At 44.7% G+C, this 17,733-nt stretch overlaps 1 protein-coding gene and 2 long non-coding RNA genes across 3 annotated transcripts in view; 2 read left to right on the forward strand and 1 right to left on the reverse strand.

Moving 5' to 3' along the window:
• The window catches only part of LOC309330115, a 110,512-nt gene that overhangs the window by 50,358 nt on the left and 42,421 nt on the right, over window positions 1-17,733 (forward strand). The gene's annotated exons all lie outside the window — the stretch shown is intronic.
• Window positions 6,306-9,569, reverse strand: LOC309329936 (uncharacterized protein). Its single transcript, XM_081841179.1, has 3 exons — window positions 9,412-9,569; window positions 7,728-7,855; window positions 6,306-7,670 (listed from the first exon to the last, which is right to left on the reverse strand). Exons 2-3 carry the CDS (start codon window positions 7,813-7,815, stop codon window positions 6,595-6,597), a joined length of 1,164 nt encoding a protein of 387 aa, XP_081697305.1. The 5' UTR covers window positions 7,816-7,855; window positions 9,412-9,569; the 3' UTR covers window positions 6,306-6,594.
• Window positions 9,439-15,924, forward strand: LOC309330177. The gene is made up of 3 exons (XR_014151346.1): window positions 9,439-9,540; window positions 12,232-12,350; window positions 15,296-15,924. It is a non-coding gene; the product is annotated as an uncharacterized lncRNA (long non-coding RNA).

Here is a 17,733-nt window from a genome sequence, read left to right on the forward strand (position 1 = left end):
GGCTGGTGTATATATAATTGAAATAAACAAATCAATGTTTGCTTGTTTGTATGTTGTGGATAATTGTTTGCCACAATGGGCAAGTCACACACACACACGAATGCCTTTCTGTATGTATCTGAAACAGCTCTACCCAAGCACAAGATGGCGCTATCATCATTGTCAGGGAAATCCCAAGTTCTTTCTTTCTTTCTTTCTTTCTTTCTTTCTTTCTTTCTTTCTTTCTTTCTTTCTTTCTTTCTTTCTTTCTTTCCTGGAGAATAAACTTTAAAAGAAGAAGAGGGGGTATGCAAAGAAAAAAACCCAGAAAACAATTTTTAAAATATTCCCAGTGAGGACAGAGAATGCACTGCAGATGTGAACACTGTCAGTTGGCGTGAAAGAGAGAAAATAATGCAACACAGGTGGGGTAGAGGGGAAAAGAAAATGTGGAGTCTCCTGGATGAAATCATGACTGGATGGCACACCGAACAGGAATGATCTACAAAGCAGCTTTTTGTTGCTGTGCATACTAGGCACAGAGGACTTTTTTTTTTCCTTTCCATTTTTTTAAGTAACCAGATCTAGTTTGTCAATCCTGGGTTTATACATGGGTCAACAGCTCCATAACAACTGGATTCCACAATTCTCTGAGACTCCATCATGAGAACTTTAGGTTGTTAAAGGTGCTGATTATTTCTAGGAGGCCCCTATATCGGTCACAGAGCTACGATTTGCAGAGTTCCTGGGAAGGTAGATAAATTGGTAAAACTCTCTGGGAATGGTAGCTCTCCAAGGGGAGCAAGGACTTCCTAATGACAAACTACAGCTTCCAGGAACTGTAGGGTTGCCATATTTCCAAAAGTAAAAATCTTGACTAAAAAGGTATGCCCCCCCCCCCGAATTAATGCCACCTGTCAGAGTCACCCGTGGTCCCAGCTCACAAGAGACCAAAGTCCAGTCCGGCTTATGTACAAAAGTTTTTATTGAAGAACATTCTTAGCTTCACAGCCTAGCTCCGTGACTCTACGTCTGTTACGCTTAGACCGCTGAAGTCCCCTCTGAGTCAGTCCCGCCTCTACACCAGTTTAAGAGGCTTGTACTGGTCCACCTCTTCCTCTCTTTCCTTTTCCGCAGGGTCTTTCTGCCCCCCTGTGTTCTCTCCCTTCGGGACTCCCCAGAGGCTGAATCCTCTGGCGCCTCCTCACCCCTCCTTCGGGCTTTGGGACCAGGCTCCTCCCCAGGACTCTCTTCATTTCCGCGCGCCTCCCATTTTGAACTTGGCGCGCGTACGTTGCTCCTGACCTTCCCTTCGACAGTTACACTGCCCTCGATACTACTTTCCTCCCCTTCCGGCAGGATGTTTTGCCCTGATCTCCTTCCCCTCTCTGCTTCCTGTTCTGCTCCTTCTGACACACTGGTCACTCCTCCCCCCTCACTCCGTTCCAGCGGAGCAGCCGGTCTCGCTCTCCAACTCCCACTGGGGGTTCCCCCTTCGTTTCCCTGCTCCTGACTGCTTCCCCCTCTAGCTCCCCTTGGCTTGACCAGAGGGGCTCCCTTTTGGGAGTCCTCCGATTCACTGGACGGACTCATGGACAATCTTGGGTCATTGTCGTCCTCTTCCTCGTCACTCTGGAATCCTTCCCCCTCACTCTCTGTCTCCTCCCTCATCTGCGCCTCTCTCCCTGAACCCCTGACACCACCAAACCCCCAGACATTTGCTTAAAATTGTAAAAAATCCCCCTGGATGGGCATGTAGGCCCCACAAAAGAGGACATGCCCAGGATTTCCCGGACGTATGGCAGCCCTACAAAGTGCAAATCACACACACGACTGAAGCAAAGCCCTGTTGCCTGCCCCTATGTGGTGAAATATTGAACTGCAGGTGGCAGCATCCTTGAGGAAGTACCTTCAGGCCCTGGGCTAAATCTGCCCACACAGACTGATTATTGAGCACTTCTGGGCTGGAAGGAGAAGCAGAGGGCTTCCTACTCTGCTTAACTCTTGCTTGGAAAACATGGTTCTCCTGAGGTCTGGCGTATGCCTATATCTCTGGTTCTTCTTTGATGTCGACTTCTACATGATCCTACTTCGTCCTTTGATTCTCTTTTGTCCTATGAGCTCACTCAACAATCCTGCAGATGGATCTTTCTAAGAACATAAGAACAGCCTGGCTCTGTTGGATCAGGTCAAGAATCAGCTTGGAGAAGAGAAGTGTGATGTCAACACAATGTCTCTCACTCAGATGCTTATCACTTTAATTTCCGGCCTCATCAGCCCTGTCATTAACATGACAACAATGGTCATGCAACAATGGGGCTGATGGAGACATTGATAGCCTGTTCCTCCATAAGGTTGTCCAATTCTCTTTTAAAGCCATCTAAGTTGGTGGCCATCACTGCTCCTGGGGGAGTGAGTTGTACAGTTTAACTATGTGCAGTGTGAAGAAGGATTTCCTTTCATCTGCCCTGAATCTTCCAACATTCAGCTTTATTGGATTTCCACAAGTTTTGAGGGGTGGGGTGGGGAGAACTTTTCCCTAACCACAACAGGGAGGAAGAGACAATTGGCTGGCTCTGCTTGTCATTAGCTCCAGTGGCATCTACTGCAAATCCAGCCTCACCTGTCCCAGTGGCCACAAGCCACCATGTAACTGAGCCGTGTGAAAAATACAACTGCGACCCATGAAATAAATGTATTCTTAACTTAGGACCACAAGGGACTGCCATCCCAACTTTTGTTAACTAGGCTCTCTGCCATGCTTGTAGTTAGCAATGACCTTGAAGAACCGCCTTGACCACTGCTTATAGATCATTCCTAGTTGCCAACCAAGACGACAAATATACAGAAGATCTGACTTGGTGGAGTGGAGGTTCTGGTCAAGACTCAGTTCAATAGTTATCTGCAAAAATGATCCATCCCATTGTCTTTAAGAACAAAGTTTCAGCAGAAAGCTGTGCTTAACAACACCTTTCTATCCCCCCCCCAAAAAAAGCCAGTTGTATCTTCTACTATGGTCTTCCATTGGTCAAATGAATCACTGGCCCTCCAGATAATAATAATAATAATAATAATAATAATAATAATAATAATAATTTATTATTTGTACCCCGCCCATCTGGCTGGGTTACCCCAGCCACTCTGGGCGGCTTCCATAGAAACCAAAAGTACACTAAAATATCACAGATTAAAAACTTCCCTGAACAGGGCTGCCTTAAGATGTCTTCTGAATGTCAGGTAGTTATTTATCGCTTTGACATCTGATGGGAGGGTGTTCCATAGGGCAGGCGCCACTACCGAGAAGGCCCTCTGCCTGGTTCCCTGTAGCTTTGCTTCTCGTAATGAGGGAACCGCCAGAAGGCCCTCGGAGCTGGACCTCAGCGTCTGGGCAGAACGATGGGGGTGGAGATGCTCCTTCAGATGTTGTTGGATTGCATTTTCTATCAGTCCCATTGGTCATGCTGATTGGCAGTGGAGGCTGGTCTATTTGGGTGAATGGGACATTGACAACCTCAGTCTCCATTCAGCCAGCCCCCACATGTCTGCCTACATGTACAGGAGATTGCCTTGCCTGTAAGCTTCCTCCTCTTTAGTCTCTATGTTGCCCTGGTAGGACCCAGGAAAGAAGAGGGTGGGGACAAATTTAGGATGAATGGACTCTTCCTGCCATTGACTCTGGCTCCACCTACTGGTGCCCTTCCTGCCTTCTGCCCCACCAGTCCCATTCTGGGAGCTGTTTTTTAAATGTTTATGTGACTGTGAAAGCTTTCACTCTACCATTATGGCTCCTGGTAGCCTTGGGGCTTCTCTTGCCTTCAGAAAAATGGGAAAAGAAACAAAGCTGGTGAGCTCTACACTCAGATGAACATAGAGCCTTTCTTGTCTTCAGGGACCTTGCGAGAGAGAGAGAGAGAGAGAGAGAGAGAGAGAGAGAGGGAGGGAGGAAGGAGAACTGAAATTGACTTATTTGTTAATTATTACACTCCATTTCTAGGATGCACAGCAGCTGCAGTAACAGCTGTTGTAGGCAGTTCTGTAGGCAGTTCTGTAGGCAGAACATGGGACCTTAGCATGAGCTTATGCCTGTGACTTTTTGGTCCATTTCTAAGTACTCTAGTCCGCCTCACCGACGTGGGGATTTGGGTCATAGTCCTTCAATGGCTGCACTCGTTCCTTTCTGGTTGGGGACAGAGGGTGGCACTGGGGGGTGGGGAGCTGTCGTCGCACTACTCCTTGGTGTGGGAGTACCTCAGGGCACAATTCTCTCCCCGATGCATTTTAACATCTTTATGCGCCCCCTTGTCCAGCTTGTCTGGAATTTTGGTTTGGATTGCCATCAGTATGCTGATGACACCCAACTCTATCTGTTGATGGACAGCCATGCCTGCTCGACCCCAGACACATTGATCAGATGTTTGGAAGCTGTGGCTGGATGGCTACGTGGGAGCCTGTTGAAGTTAAATCCTTTGAAGTCAGAGGTCCTTTGGCTGGGTTGACATGATATGGGGTTGGGGGGCCAACTTCCATCCCTTACTTCCATCCCTTACTGCCAGCGCCTTCCGTCAAGAGTTTGGGTGTAATCTTTGATGCCTCCCTTTCTATGGAGGCGCAGGTGACAGCTATGACAAAGGCGACATTTTTTTCATCTCCACCAAGCTAAGCAGTTGGTCCCTTTATCTCTCTCGCCCTGGCGTCACCACTGTGATCCATGCAACGGTCACCTCCAGGCTTGACTATTGTAACTCACTCTATGTGGGGCTGTCCTTGAGACTGACCCAGAAACTCCAGCGGGTGCAGAATGCCGCGACGAGACTTCTTACGGGGTCCTTGCCGCGGCATCACATTCACCCAGTGCTATACCAGCTGCACTGGCTCCTGGTGCAGTATAGGGTCAGGTTTAAGGTCCTGGTTTTAACCTTTAAAGCCCTCGTACCTATGGGACCACCTCTCCTGGTATACCCCATTGAGGACCTTGCGGTCTGCTAACAGCAACACCTTGAAGATCCTGGGCCCCAGGAAAATGAGACTTGCCTCAACTAGACCCAGGGCCTTTTCGGCCATGGTCCCAGCCTGGTGGAACGCTCCCCCACAAGAGACCAGGGCCCTGTGGGATTTGACATCTTTCCACAGGGCTTGTAAGACAGAGCTATTCTGCCAGGCCTTTGGGCAGGATGTAGTTTGACTTACTTTCCTTTGTATAAAACAAGCCTGAAGGAGGCCCCCAACCCACTCACAGGTCCTTGTATGATCAGTGGAAACAGCTGGTCCTGGCAAGTCTTAACCACTCTCAGTTGCAACCTGATAATTGCCATGTGCCTAGATTTTAACTTGTCTGAATTAATTTTAAGATGTATTTTACTTAATTGATGTCTGTTTTTATGCATATTGTGTTGTTTTTATGGTGTTAGCTGCTCTGAGCCAGGCCTCAGCCGGGGAGGGTGGGATACAAATAAATAATAATAATAATAATAATAATAATAATAATTATTATTATTATTATTCCACTAGAGATACTAGAGAGTGAATCTGGGACATTGCGGTTTCAAAGCCTGATCACTGAGTTGTGAGCTCTCCTACCAGGATGATGCTTGGAAGTGACTGTGGGTCAATTTGAATATATATATAGCTACCTTATACTGGGAAAGACTATGTGTTTGTGAGAGCTTACAGCCACCCACTATGGATCCTAAGGGTCTTCAGAGCAGCATGAGCATAAGATCATAAGGACATAAAAAGAGCCTGCTGGATCAGGGCAATGGCTCATCTAGTCCACCATCCTGTTATCTAAGTTCCACAGATGCCACCATGGGAAACCCTCAGGAAGGACTCAAGCAGAAGACCCCTTTCCTCATTTGTGGTTTGAGGAAGTTGGTATTCAGATGCAGTACTGCCTCTGAGCTTGAAGGGAGAGCATAGTCATCATGGCAGGAGCCATTGATAGTCTTCTTTTCCACAATTATTTTCCCCAGTCATCACTGAAAGCCATTCAAGTTGGTGGCCATCACTGCCATTTCTGGGAATGCATTCTAGAGTTCAACTATGCTGCCCTGAATCTTCAGCTTCTCTGAATATCCACAAGTTCTAGTGCATTGAGAGAGGGGGGAAACCTTTCCTCTAGATGTTGCATCAGCTGCTCCTGATAGTGATTTTATAACTGCTTTATGTTGGTTCTTTTTTTAAAAAAGAAAACTTTGGTTGGGACAATTGTGGGACAACCTTAGTGGGAAGCAGTATACAATTTTTATAAAGCTGAACCTAAAAGGGGCATGTGGCAGATGGATTGTGATAATGGCAGAGGGGTGATGGAAGCAGACACGACAGAGGTGTTGATTCTAAGTAAGCTTTATTTAATCCCTTGCATTAAGGGAGATTGAAACAAGGAAATCAGCAGCAGTGGGTGGATGAGGAAACTCTCATCCACCACAAACACACACACATTCATAAATTACATTGAAGAATGAGCCACACATTGAACATGCAAACATAAAACACCATTGAATAATGGAAGGGCAAAGCAACATGCAGAAGTGTTTTGGGCTTAACATGATGTTGTCAGGACACTGATGTGAACTGGCAAAGTTAGCTTATCTTGGGTTGCTTGGCAAATGTTGCATTTTACTTGATGCTTGGCATGGAGCAGGGCTGCTTTGTTTGCCCAATGCATGCTGGGACGACAATGGGGCACTTGGTCTGCGAGGATCCACCACCAGATCCACCACTGCTGCAGCAGACAGCTCCGCCACTGCCGCTGCTGCAGCAGACAGCTCCTCCTCCACCACCACCACCACCACCACTGCTTCCTCCAGATACGACAATGGTTTTCCCACCTGATCCTCCACCTCCTCCACCTCCTCCACCAGATCCTCCTCCAATCACCTTAACCCCACCTGAGCCTCCACCCCCAGATGAGCTACAGCAAACGGAACCGCCACCGCCACTGCCGCCAGACGAGCTGCAACATACTCCCCCACCAGATCCCCCACCACTTCCTCCACCTATGATGATGGTTTTCCCACCAGATCCTCCACCTCCTCCACCTCCTCCACCAGATCCTCCTCCAAGAACCTTAACCCCACCTGAGCTTCCACCACCAGACGAGCTGCAACAAACGGCACCGCCGCCGCCGCCGGATGAGCTGCAACATACTGCACCCCCACTGCCGCCGCTAGATCCTCCACCAATAACCATGGGGATCTTTTGCTGGCCCATGCCACCACCAGATCCACCTCCAACGCAGCACCCAGAAGACTGGCCACCGCCGCCGCCGGATGATCCGCAGCATACTGCACCGCCGCCGCTAGATCCACAGCAAACCCCTCCAGATCCTCCGCCAATAACTATGGGGATCCTTTGCTGGCCACCTCCATATCCACCTCCATATCCACCTCCACCACAGCACCCAGAAGACTGGCCGCCTCCACTTGGAATAATGATGATTCCGCCGGACTGTCCGCCGCCTCCGCCGCCTCCACTGCAGCAGCAGCAGCCTCCTCCTCCTCCACCGCCAGATCCTCCGTAGCAGCCTCCTCCTCCGCGGATTTGCATCATCCCACCGCCACCGCCACCGCCGCAGCTGCCACCAGATCCTCCTCCGCCTCTTCCGCAGCAGGATGAGCTTTGGCTTTGGCCTCCGCCTCCGCCTCCGCTTCTTCCGCAGCAGGATGAGCTTTGGCTTTGGCCTCCGCCTCCACCTCCGCTTCTTCCGCAGCAGGATGAGCTTTGGCTTTGGCTTTGGCCTCCGCCTCCGCCGCCGCCTCCAGAGCAGCCACCGCCGCTGCCGCCGCCACTGCCTCCTGAACCGCCGCAACAGCCCCCGCTTTGTCTTTGTTGGCTCATCTTTCGGCTTCGGTGTGGCAGTTGTTTCTGTGAATTAAGCCTGAAACAAGGCAAAGAATGGTTATGGCACACTGATGACTGCGGTGCTCGTTTCTGAAAGGGCCTAGTGGTCCTCAGGGTGGTCACTGAGGCTGCAGCATCAGGTGGTGGTCACTTGTGCTGGATCCCATGATTGAATAATATATATAGCTCAGGACCAGTTTCCTTGTGAGATTCCCTCTGTATATATCCACTCAACAGCTTTGATCTGTGAAACTGGCACTGTTCCAGGTACCATATAATACTCATTGCACATTTGTAAGAAATGGGTCCCCCCCCCCCCATTGATATCAGATGAGCATCCTCACTGTAGTATAGTCTGCCCCTGCCTTAAATGTCATTATTTAAGCCAGCCTATCCTGAAGCATAGAAGATTGGCGTGTGTTTTAATCTGGATTTAGTTTACCCATTATTATTTTATTATTCTTCAAATGTTTTTTAACAGATTTTTCCCCCTGATAGCTTTACTGTTTCATTCTTTTTGTAAACCTCTTTTTTGTAAATGATAAAATGGTATGTAAATTTTGCGAGCTATGGATAAATGGACGAGTGGATTGATATGATTCCACCTGTCATGTAAGCGTATGTAGGCAGTGCAAAATCAATCAATCAATCTCACACATTTTTAAAAAAAATCAGCATGTCAGGGTGGAAGGTTCTAATTAACTCCCTGGCCTGCTATGTTTCTCTGGTTTTATTGTCCTAGATCACTGCTGCATTTCCCCCTCTTTTGTAGAGTTTTATCAACATTCTGATATTTTGTTTAAAAATATATACTAAGGGTTCAAAACATTTTTTTGCCATTGGTATTGTTATTTTCTGTGCAACCTACATGAAAGGCAATGTCTAAATTAAATGATTTTTTATAGCGGAGGGTCCTTTCATTAGGTGATCTTGCTCTGGTGCTTTGAAATGGGGCAACCGGTGACTGATTGACCGCCTCCAGAATCCCTAGCTTCATCTCTCTGTTTTCTGTACTTTCTGCCTAGAATCTGTTCCCTCAGTGCTACCTGGTTGGTTGGCTGCCAGCTAGCAAGCCAAACCATATATCTGGTGTAGATATGGAGGACAGATAATATGAATGACATGACTCCCCTGCACCAGCTAAGCAGGTCTGGCCCTGCAAGCAGGGCATGGATGCATAAGGCTTCTTCTGGGAACAATTCCTCAGTGAACCTTTGTCTGACAGTTTTATCCCTTGGTAATCCTAAAGGATTAAGGTGCCTCTTGGAACAGGTTTAGGTAAGGATGCAATCTCTGGCTTAGCTGCAGCTATCATTCAAGCATTGCTGTTGGGGAGGACACACCAATTCATTTGCTGTGACCTCAGCTGCTCAGGTACCATCACCCATTCCCGAATGGTTCTCCATTCCTCATTTACATCTATAAGAATGCCCCTCTCCCTCCATTGAATGCAAGGAATTGCACACTGTATCAAGAAGCCAAATCAACCCTTTGCAGCCTCCTACCGAAATAGCATTATAATTGCATCAGTGCATAGCTGAAGATGTTTCCATCCATTCAAAGGAAGGAGGATGATCTGAGCATTGGACTTACCTTGTTTAGCAGATGTGCTGGAATGATGGAGAAGTCTCAATGGATTCGAATGATGAGCTTGGGGACCAGAGATCCTCTTTATACCCATCTTCTGGCCACTCCTATGGGAAGTGAGGCACCCCAGGAATGGTGAGTGACACAGTTACAATCTCCCTGAACAGGTGGCCTCTTCCAGCCCAAGATGCCTGACAAGTCATATGAGATCCATATCTCACTTTTGTATCACTAGTTATTTTATGGAATGTAAACAGCTTAATGAAGGTGCTCCACCTAATGAGTAAGTTCCTGCTTTGTAGCGGTGCCTCACCTATTTGTGGGGGCTCTTGATGGGTGACATATGGAAGGATGGGCTTTTTTAAGGGGAGTTGGTGGCTCCTGATAGGCAAATCAGTTTATATCCAGTCCAAATTATGATTGCACTTATTTACCCAGAAGCTGAGAGACACTGGTTGTGTAGTGCTTAGAACGTTAGACTAGAACCTGGGAGATTGGGGTTCAAATCCCCTTTTGGCAATGAAGCTCACTGTTGTGAGCTTGGGCCAGCCGCTGCCTCTCAGCCTAACTTACCTCACAGGATTGTTGTGGGGATGAATTGAGGAGGGGGAGAACTATGTATACTACGGTACCCTGAGTTCCTGGAGATAAAGGAAGGATTCAATATGTCAGTCAATCAAGTCTCTTCCCTGCTATTTTTATATTTATCCAGCTAAGTTCTACCTAGAGTCAATCTATTGAAAACAGAGGATTTAAATTCATTGTAAATAGGACAAGCACTGCATTCTCTGTCCCGACAAGTGCAATCTGTTTCTACGTGCACACACCAGGCTGTGTGAAAGAGTGTACACTTGTTAATTTGTATCACTCAACAATTGTGTACATTGATACATTGACTGTACAATAGGTGAATATTACATTCGAATAATTTTGTGAATGTAGAGACTGTTTGTGTACACGGGTCCAGAGATTGTACAGTTGTTGAGGGTAATGTGTGGACACCCCATATCACCTCAGTTTTTGAGCAGGGCTGGCCTTGTGGCTCCAACATAATTCCAAGAAAATAGTAAAAATAAATAGACATTGCCAATTTTGTGGGATTATTTTCCAGCTTTGGCGATTTATAATATAGTATGAAACTAATGTGAGATCATATGAACCTACTGTTAAATGGAGTAAATTTTTTTTAAGGACTGTGCACATACACACACACATACACAAACACCCCGGTACAACTTGCAGCCTGATTTAGGGCTTTGGAGTGGCCCCAATCTGAACCAGGGCAATCTGGGGCTGACCTGATCCAGATCCAGATCTCAGACCAGACACAAACTGGGAGTCTTTCACAGTCTTTAATTGTGGTTTAACTCCCTAATTAAAGATGTGAGCAGACAGGCACAGCCTGCTCCACGATGTCTGACCCCCTTGTAGTTTTAAAGCCCTGGATCACTCCAGCTGGACATGATCTGAACCAGGGTGATCTATGGTTTCCTCAGCCTGCTCTAGCTGAATCCCATGTTGACCCAAATTGATCCAGTTCAGTTCAAGATCTGCAATCACAGTCACACATTAACGCTTTTGAATAACAGTTGCTCAAAATCACAGGAGGGGAGAGTGTTGTTGCATTAATGTCAGTCTTCCACAAAACGAAAAGGGAACGCGGTAAGAGGATAGGACATTGAGTTTTTGCTTTCATTATTCACATTGTCATCAAAAATATATGTATTTGCTCACTGCATGTCCCCCAAGCATATTTTCCAAAGATTAATGGGATATGTAGAAAGTTAATTTGCGATAGTGGTCTGCTTCCTTTTGATTTGAGAGAATGCAGCTGCCAATAACAGAAGGAGGTTATTCCAGACATTGCTTTATATTTTATTAGTTTAGCCAGTGTGGTGTAGTGGTTAGAGTGTTGGAGTAGGACCTGGGAGACCAGGGTTCAAGACCCCACTCAGTCATCAAGCTCATAACTCGAAGGGTTGTTGTGATCATAAAATGGGGATGGGGAGAACTACATACAACCTTGAGCTCTTGGGAGGGAAAAGTGGGATGTGTTGTTGAGCTCATGTCTACCTTTCACAGCATGAAAAAGTGAACATGGGGCATTGAGTTTTTGCTAACATTATTCACATTGCTACAGGTGATATATGTACTTTGTGGTATTTCATTGCATGTTTCCCAAGCATATTTTCAAAAGATTAATATTTAGGAAGATAACTTGGGATAATGGTCAACTTCATTTTTTATTTAGGAGAATGCAGCTGTCCATTTAAGAAGGCAGTTATTCCAGACATTATTTTATAGTTTATTAGTTTATTCAATGTGATGTATTGATTAGAGCGTTGGACTAGGACCTGGGAAACCAGGGTTCAAATCCTCATTCAGTCATCAAGCTCACTGGGTGATCTCGGGCCAATCATTCATTCTTAGCCTAGACTTCTTCACAATGTTGTTGTGAGGGTATATATACCACCTTGAGCTCTTGGAGGAAAAGAGGGATATAAATGCAATAGATAAACAAACAATGAATAAAATGAATGAATGAATGAATGAATGAATGAATGAATGAACAACACAAAGCATATCTTTCAGCACATACAGATGACTGGCAAGTTTCTTCTTCTATGAATAACCCAACTTGGGTAACTGTAAAGATGGTTTATTTAAATCCCCTCTTTGGATGACTTTTATTGGGTTCTACAAAGCAAGGGACCTCCAACACGTTCAGTTTTAGCAACTAGAGAGATACTGTATGGAGTATATTGTCTCAGCAGTTACAATTTGGCCCAAATAGTCATGCTAAATTTACTTCATTCTGTAATCCAGATTTGAAGATAAAGAGGTGTGGAAGAAATGGACCAAATATGAGATGCATACATTAGATCACCTGTTTAGATGGAGAATTATTGGCTTTTCCTATTTTGCGGCTTAAATATAAATGACAGGTGAGTGAAAAATTCAATTGTCAACATCTGCTGGGGTCTATTTATGGTCTATCTGCTTTAAAACCTTTAAAACCACCTCACACTGTATTGGGGGGAATTATTGGATCCTTTTAGAATGCTAAATCCACATCTGTAGTTTATAAATGCTTTATGAATCTTTTAAAGATTCATGTTCAGGAACTCAGAGAGGCATGGAATTATAATGTGCCACACAGCCTAAACAATGGGAAATTGCTTTGGAATCTGAAGTATTTAAATTGTGTTTGATGCAGCAAAATTTAACATTATGAGTATGTTACTCCAAAATGTTTGTAATAAAAAGTATAGAGGTTGTCACTTCTATACTGTCATCTTGGGGAGATGGGCCCTAGGACAGAAAGGAAGGGTAGGGTGTTTCCTTAAAAAACACACACACACCAGTGGATATGGAGCCGTCTGAGTTTGTGGCATGAAGGAACCATCTAAATGACTGGTGGTGAGCATCAAACTCAGGGACCAAATGTGGGCCACAAAGACCTCTCTATGTGGCTCTCAGGACTCTTCCCAGGCCACACCTTTTATTCAGTGTTTTTTCCTAGTTGTGATGTGTCTTTGAACTCTGATCATGCCCTTTTACTAGCCGCAGTGGAGGGTGGAGAGGGGCAAGTGGAAGAGTTTCGGTAGAAAGCAGCTGAGAACACAAAGATAAAATTCATATTTCTTCTTCTGTCCACTTTTACCTCTGAGCCTGCTTCCAACTGGCATGTGGCCCCTGAAAGGTTGCCTGGAAATAGCAATGTTCTAAATATCTCATTTGTATATCTATATATCCTTATCTATATCTCTCTAGATATCATCTATATGATTGAGAGTGTTATAAAATCAGCAAAGAGCAGTTCACCCAAGCTTGCTATCTCTCTCTAAGGTAAAGGTAAAAGGTAAAGGATGCCTGGGTGTTAAGTCCAGTCAAAGGCGACTATGGGGTTGCGTCTCTCATCTCACTTTTCAGGCTGAGGGAGCCAGTGTTTGTCCACAGAAAGCTTTTCTGGGTCATGTGGCCAGCAGGACTAAACTGCTACTAGCGCACAGAGGACCGTGAGAAGTGCCAGAGCATGCGGAAATGCCGTTTACCTTCCTGCCACAGCTGTATCTCTTTGTGTACTTGCACTGGCATGCTTTTGAACTGCTAGGTGGGCAGAAGCTGGGACAGAACAGTGGGAGCTCACCCCGTCTCGTGGATTCGAATGGCCAACCTTCCGATCTATCTATATCTATATCTATATCTATCTCTATCTATCTATCTATCTATCTATCTATCTATCTATCTATCTATCATCTATCTATCTAATCTATCATCTCTATCTCTATCTATCTATCTATCTATCTATCTATCTATCTATCTATCTATCTATATCTATCATCTATCTATCTATTTCTATTTCTATCTATCTATCTATCTATCTACTATCTATCTATCATCTATCTATCTATCTATCTATCTATCTATCTATCTATCTATCATCTATCTTTTTTTTTATAATATTTTTATTAAGTTTATGAAATACAGAAAAAAGAGATAAAGACAGAAATAGAAAAATACAGTAGAGAAATTACAAATTTCCATAATCCTTTTTTCCAGCACATCTATTGGACTTCCCCACATCCTCCAAACCCTGCATTCTCTGTAATACAAAACAGCAGCAATTTGTTAACTTATTTCAAAGCTTATTGTATCTTTCATTTTATCATGTTGCCTAATTTCAAAACTATTGTAACCCAAATCTTATATGTTTTAGCTTAAACATAATAAAGTTATTTCATTATTCCACCTTTGACTTCTTGTACCTTAATTTCCATTTCATTAATTTACCGATGCTGAAGCAAGAATTTCTAAAAAGTGCATTTTTTAACATTCATACAACTTGTAATGTTTTTTCAAATAGTCTTTAAATTTTTCCCAGTCCTCCTCGATTGTTTCTTCTCCCAAGTCTCGGATTCTGCCAGTCATTTCAGCCAGTTCCATATAGTCCATCAACTGCGTCTGCCATTCCTCCAGCGTGGGTAAATCTTGTGTCTTCCAATGCTTAGCAATCAGGACCCTTGCTGCTGTGGTAGCGTACATAAAAAAAATTCTATCTTTCTTAAGTACTCTCTGGTCTACAATGCCCAGAAGAAAGGCCTCCGGTTTCTTAGGTAAGGTAAATCTAAGTACCTTTTTTAGTTCATTATGAATCATCTCCCAAAAGGCCTTCACTTTCGGGCAAGTCCACCAGAGGTGAAAGAATGTCCCTTCCGCCTCTTTACATTTCCAACATTTATTGTCAGACAGGTGATATATCTTAGCAAGTTTGACTGGGGTCATGTACCACCGGTATATCATTTTCATAATATTTTCCTTCAAGGCACTACATGCCGTAAATTTCATTCCGGTGTTCCATAACCTTTCCCAGTCTTCAAACATAATGTTGTGCCCCAAGTCCTGCGCCCATTTTATCATGGCGGATTTGACTGTCTCGTCCTGTGTATTCCATTCAAGCAGCAAGTTATACATTCTCGAAAGTAGTTTATTATCTATCATCTATCTACTATATATCTATCTATCATCTATCATCTATCTACTATATATCTATCTATCTAATCTATCTATCTCCTATCTATTTATCTGTATGTGAATTTTAAAATTCTTATAGCAAAACGTCTCAACTTCCACCTTCATCAGTGATTAAGTGATTAATCGTCTTAGCAATTGACTCCATCCCCCAGGAATGATGGCTAAATAAATATCAGCACTTGCAGCCTGAACTTTGGAAAAAGAGGAAGTGATAGATCTTAAGGCTATCTAGAGCTACATAGAGTAGACTTGCCCTGCCACATTTTGGGAAGCCTTTCTTATGGTTCCTCCTTCCCTTGAAATGCCTTGGATCTTTGTTGCTTTTGATTAAGTTCAGTCTCAACTCTCTTCCCAGGTCTCACCATCAACTTGGCTCATTGCATGGTTGAATGTGTTAAACAACTTCCTTCTCTCAGCAATGTGTCTGGTGAAGGCAACAAGTGGAGGACAACCCACACTGGAACTTGAATTATGACCTACATACGTGCTTTGCCCACACATAGATACAGAGAATGAAGACACAAAACAACAGTGCACGAATTTAAATATGAGCCACAAATTCATAAGCCTGATATGCAGCATTCTTGACTAGTTCAAAGCAAAATTCCCAAACTTGAGGCAAGTATGAATGCTCCCAAGGAGGAAAAGTCAGTCAAAAGAATCACAGGAGCTAGAATAACTTTCCTCCAAGGATCAAAGAAAGCTGCTTTATGGAGTCAGATCAATGGTCCATCTAGCTCAGTACAGTGGTACCTTGGGTTACAGATGATTCAGGTTACAGAAGCTTCAGGTTACAGACTCCGCTAACCCAGAAATAGTACCTCGGGTTAAGAACTTTGCTTCGGAATGAGAACAGAAATTGCACGGCGGCAGCAGCAGGCCCCATTAGCTAAAGTGGTACCTCAGGTTAAGAACAGTTTCAGGTTAAGAACAGACCTCCAGAACGAATTAAGTTCTTTACCCGAGGTACCACTGTATTGTTTGCACCAGTGATGCCAAACTTGGCCCTCCAGCTGCTTTGGGACTACAACTCCCATCCTGAATTATGGGATGCTGGGGATGGATGGAGTCTGTAGCCCCTGCCATATGGGGTTGGTTTGCATATGCCATGCTTTTCCACTCTGATGTACTCTGGTATTAGCCATGGTCTTCCTGGGACTCTCCTTCAGTTGACACTAAACCTGCTCAAGCCAACATGTTGAACTGGGAATTGGGAATCCAGAGTAGTAATCCCCTCTCAGTTATGAAGCTCACTGAGTGACCTTGAGCCAGTCATCCTCTTTCATGGCTATTAGGTATGATGGCCAAGGTCCTCTTTCATGGTTGGAGGCAGTAATGCTTCTGAAAACCAGCTGCTGGAAACTGCAGGAGGGGAGATGGCTCTTATGTTCAGGTCCTGCTTGTGAGCTTCCTGATGGGTCTCCTGGTTTTCCACTGTGTAAATAGGATGTTGGACTAGATGGGCCTCTGGGTTGCTCCAGTAGCCTGTTATTGTTGCTGCTGCTGCTGTTACAATATATTTCCTGCCCTTTACTGTAAGGTGAAAAGGATCTAGGAGTCTTGGTTGACCACAAACTTGACATGAGCCAACAGTGTGACGCGGCAGCTAAAAAAGCCAATGCAATTCTGGGCTGCATCAATAGGAGTATAGCATCTAGATCAAGGGAAGTAATAGTGCCACTGTATTCTGCTCTGGTCAGACCTCACCTGGAGTACGGTGTCCAGTTCTGGGCACCACAGTTCAAGAAGGACACTGACAAACTGGAACGTGTCCAGAGGAGGGCAACCAAAATGGTCAAAGGCCTGGAAACGATGCCTTATGAGGAACGGCTAAGGGAGCTGGGCATGTTTAGCCTGGAGAAGAGGAGGTTAAGGGGTGATATGATAGCCATGTTCAAATATATAAAAGGATGTCACATAGAGGAGGGAGAAAGGTTGTTTTCTGCTGCTCCAGAGAAGCGGACACGGAGCAATGGTTCCAAACTACAAGAAAGAAGATTCCACCTAAACATTAGGAAGAACTTCCTGACAGTGAGAGCTGTTCGACAGTGGAATTTGCTGCCAAGGAGTGTGGTGGAGTCTCCTTCTTTGGAGGTCTTTAAGCAGAGGCTTGACAACCATATCTCAGGAGTGCTCTGATGGTGTTTCCTGCTTGGCAGGGGGTTGGACTCGATGGCCCTTGTGGTCTCTTCCAACTCTATGCTTCTATGCTTCTATGCTTCTATGATTCTAGGTCCCAAGGCAAGTTACAACAATTAAAATACCACATTAATACTAATATATAATATCACAAAATATTAAAACCTCTGAAAAATTGCAAAAGTAAGTTGGGTCTTGAAAATATACATTTGTTCAGCATAAGCCTACAACATAATATTGTTGAATGAAAACAGCGAAAGGGTTGAGAGAACTGATTCGGGGGATGTGGGATTATGATAGAGGCAACAGAGCAGGCACCAAATCAGATATTGACCAGGTCTTTTTAAAATACAGTGGTACCTTGGGTTAAGAACTTAATTCGTTCTGGAGGTCCATTCTTAACCTGAAGCTGTTCTTAACCTGAGGTACCACTTTAGCTAATGGGGCCTCCTGCTGCCACCGCACGATTTCTGTTCTCATCCTGAAGCAAAGTTCTTAACCCGAGGTACTATTTCTGGGTTAGCGGAGTCTGTAATCTGAAACATCTGTAGCCTGAGTGTCTGTAACACGAGGTACCACTGTAGTGATGGACAAAAAATTATAGGAGTGCTCTCCATTTGAAAGGCAAAGTCAAATGCATGAATGGAAAGCTGA

The sequence above is a fragment of the Podarcis erhardii genome (assembly GCF_964252035.2).
Source record: "Podarcis erhardii genome assembly, chromosome: 15".
NCBI lineage: Eukaryota > Metazoa > Chordata > Lepidosauria > Squamata > Lacertidae > Podarcis > Podarcis erhardii.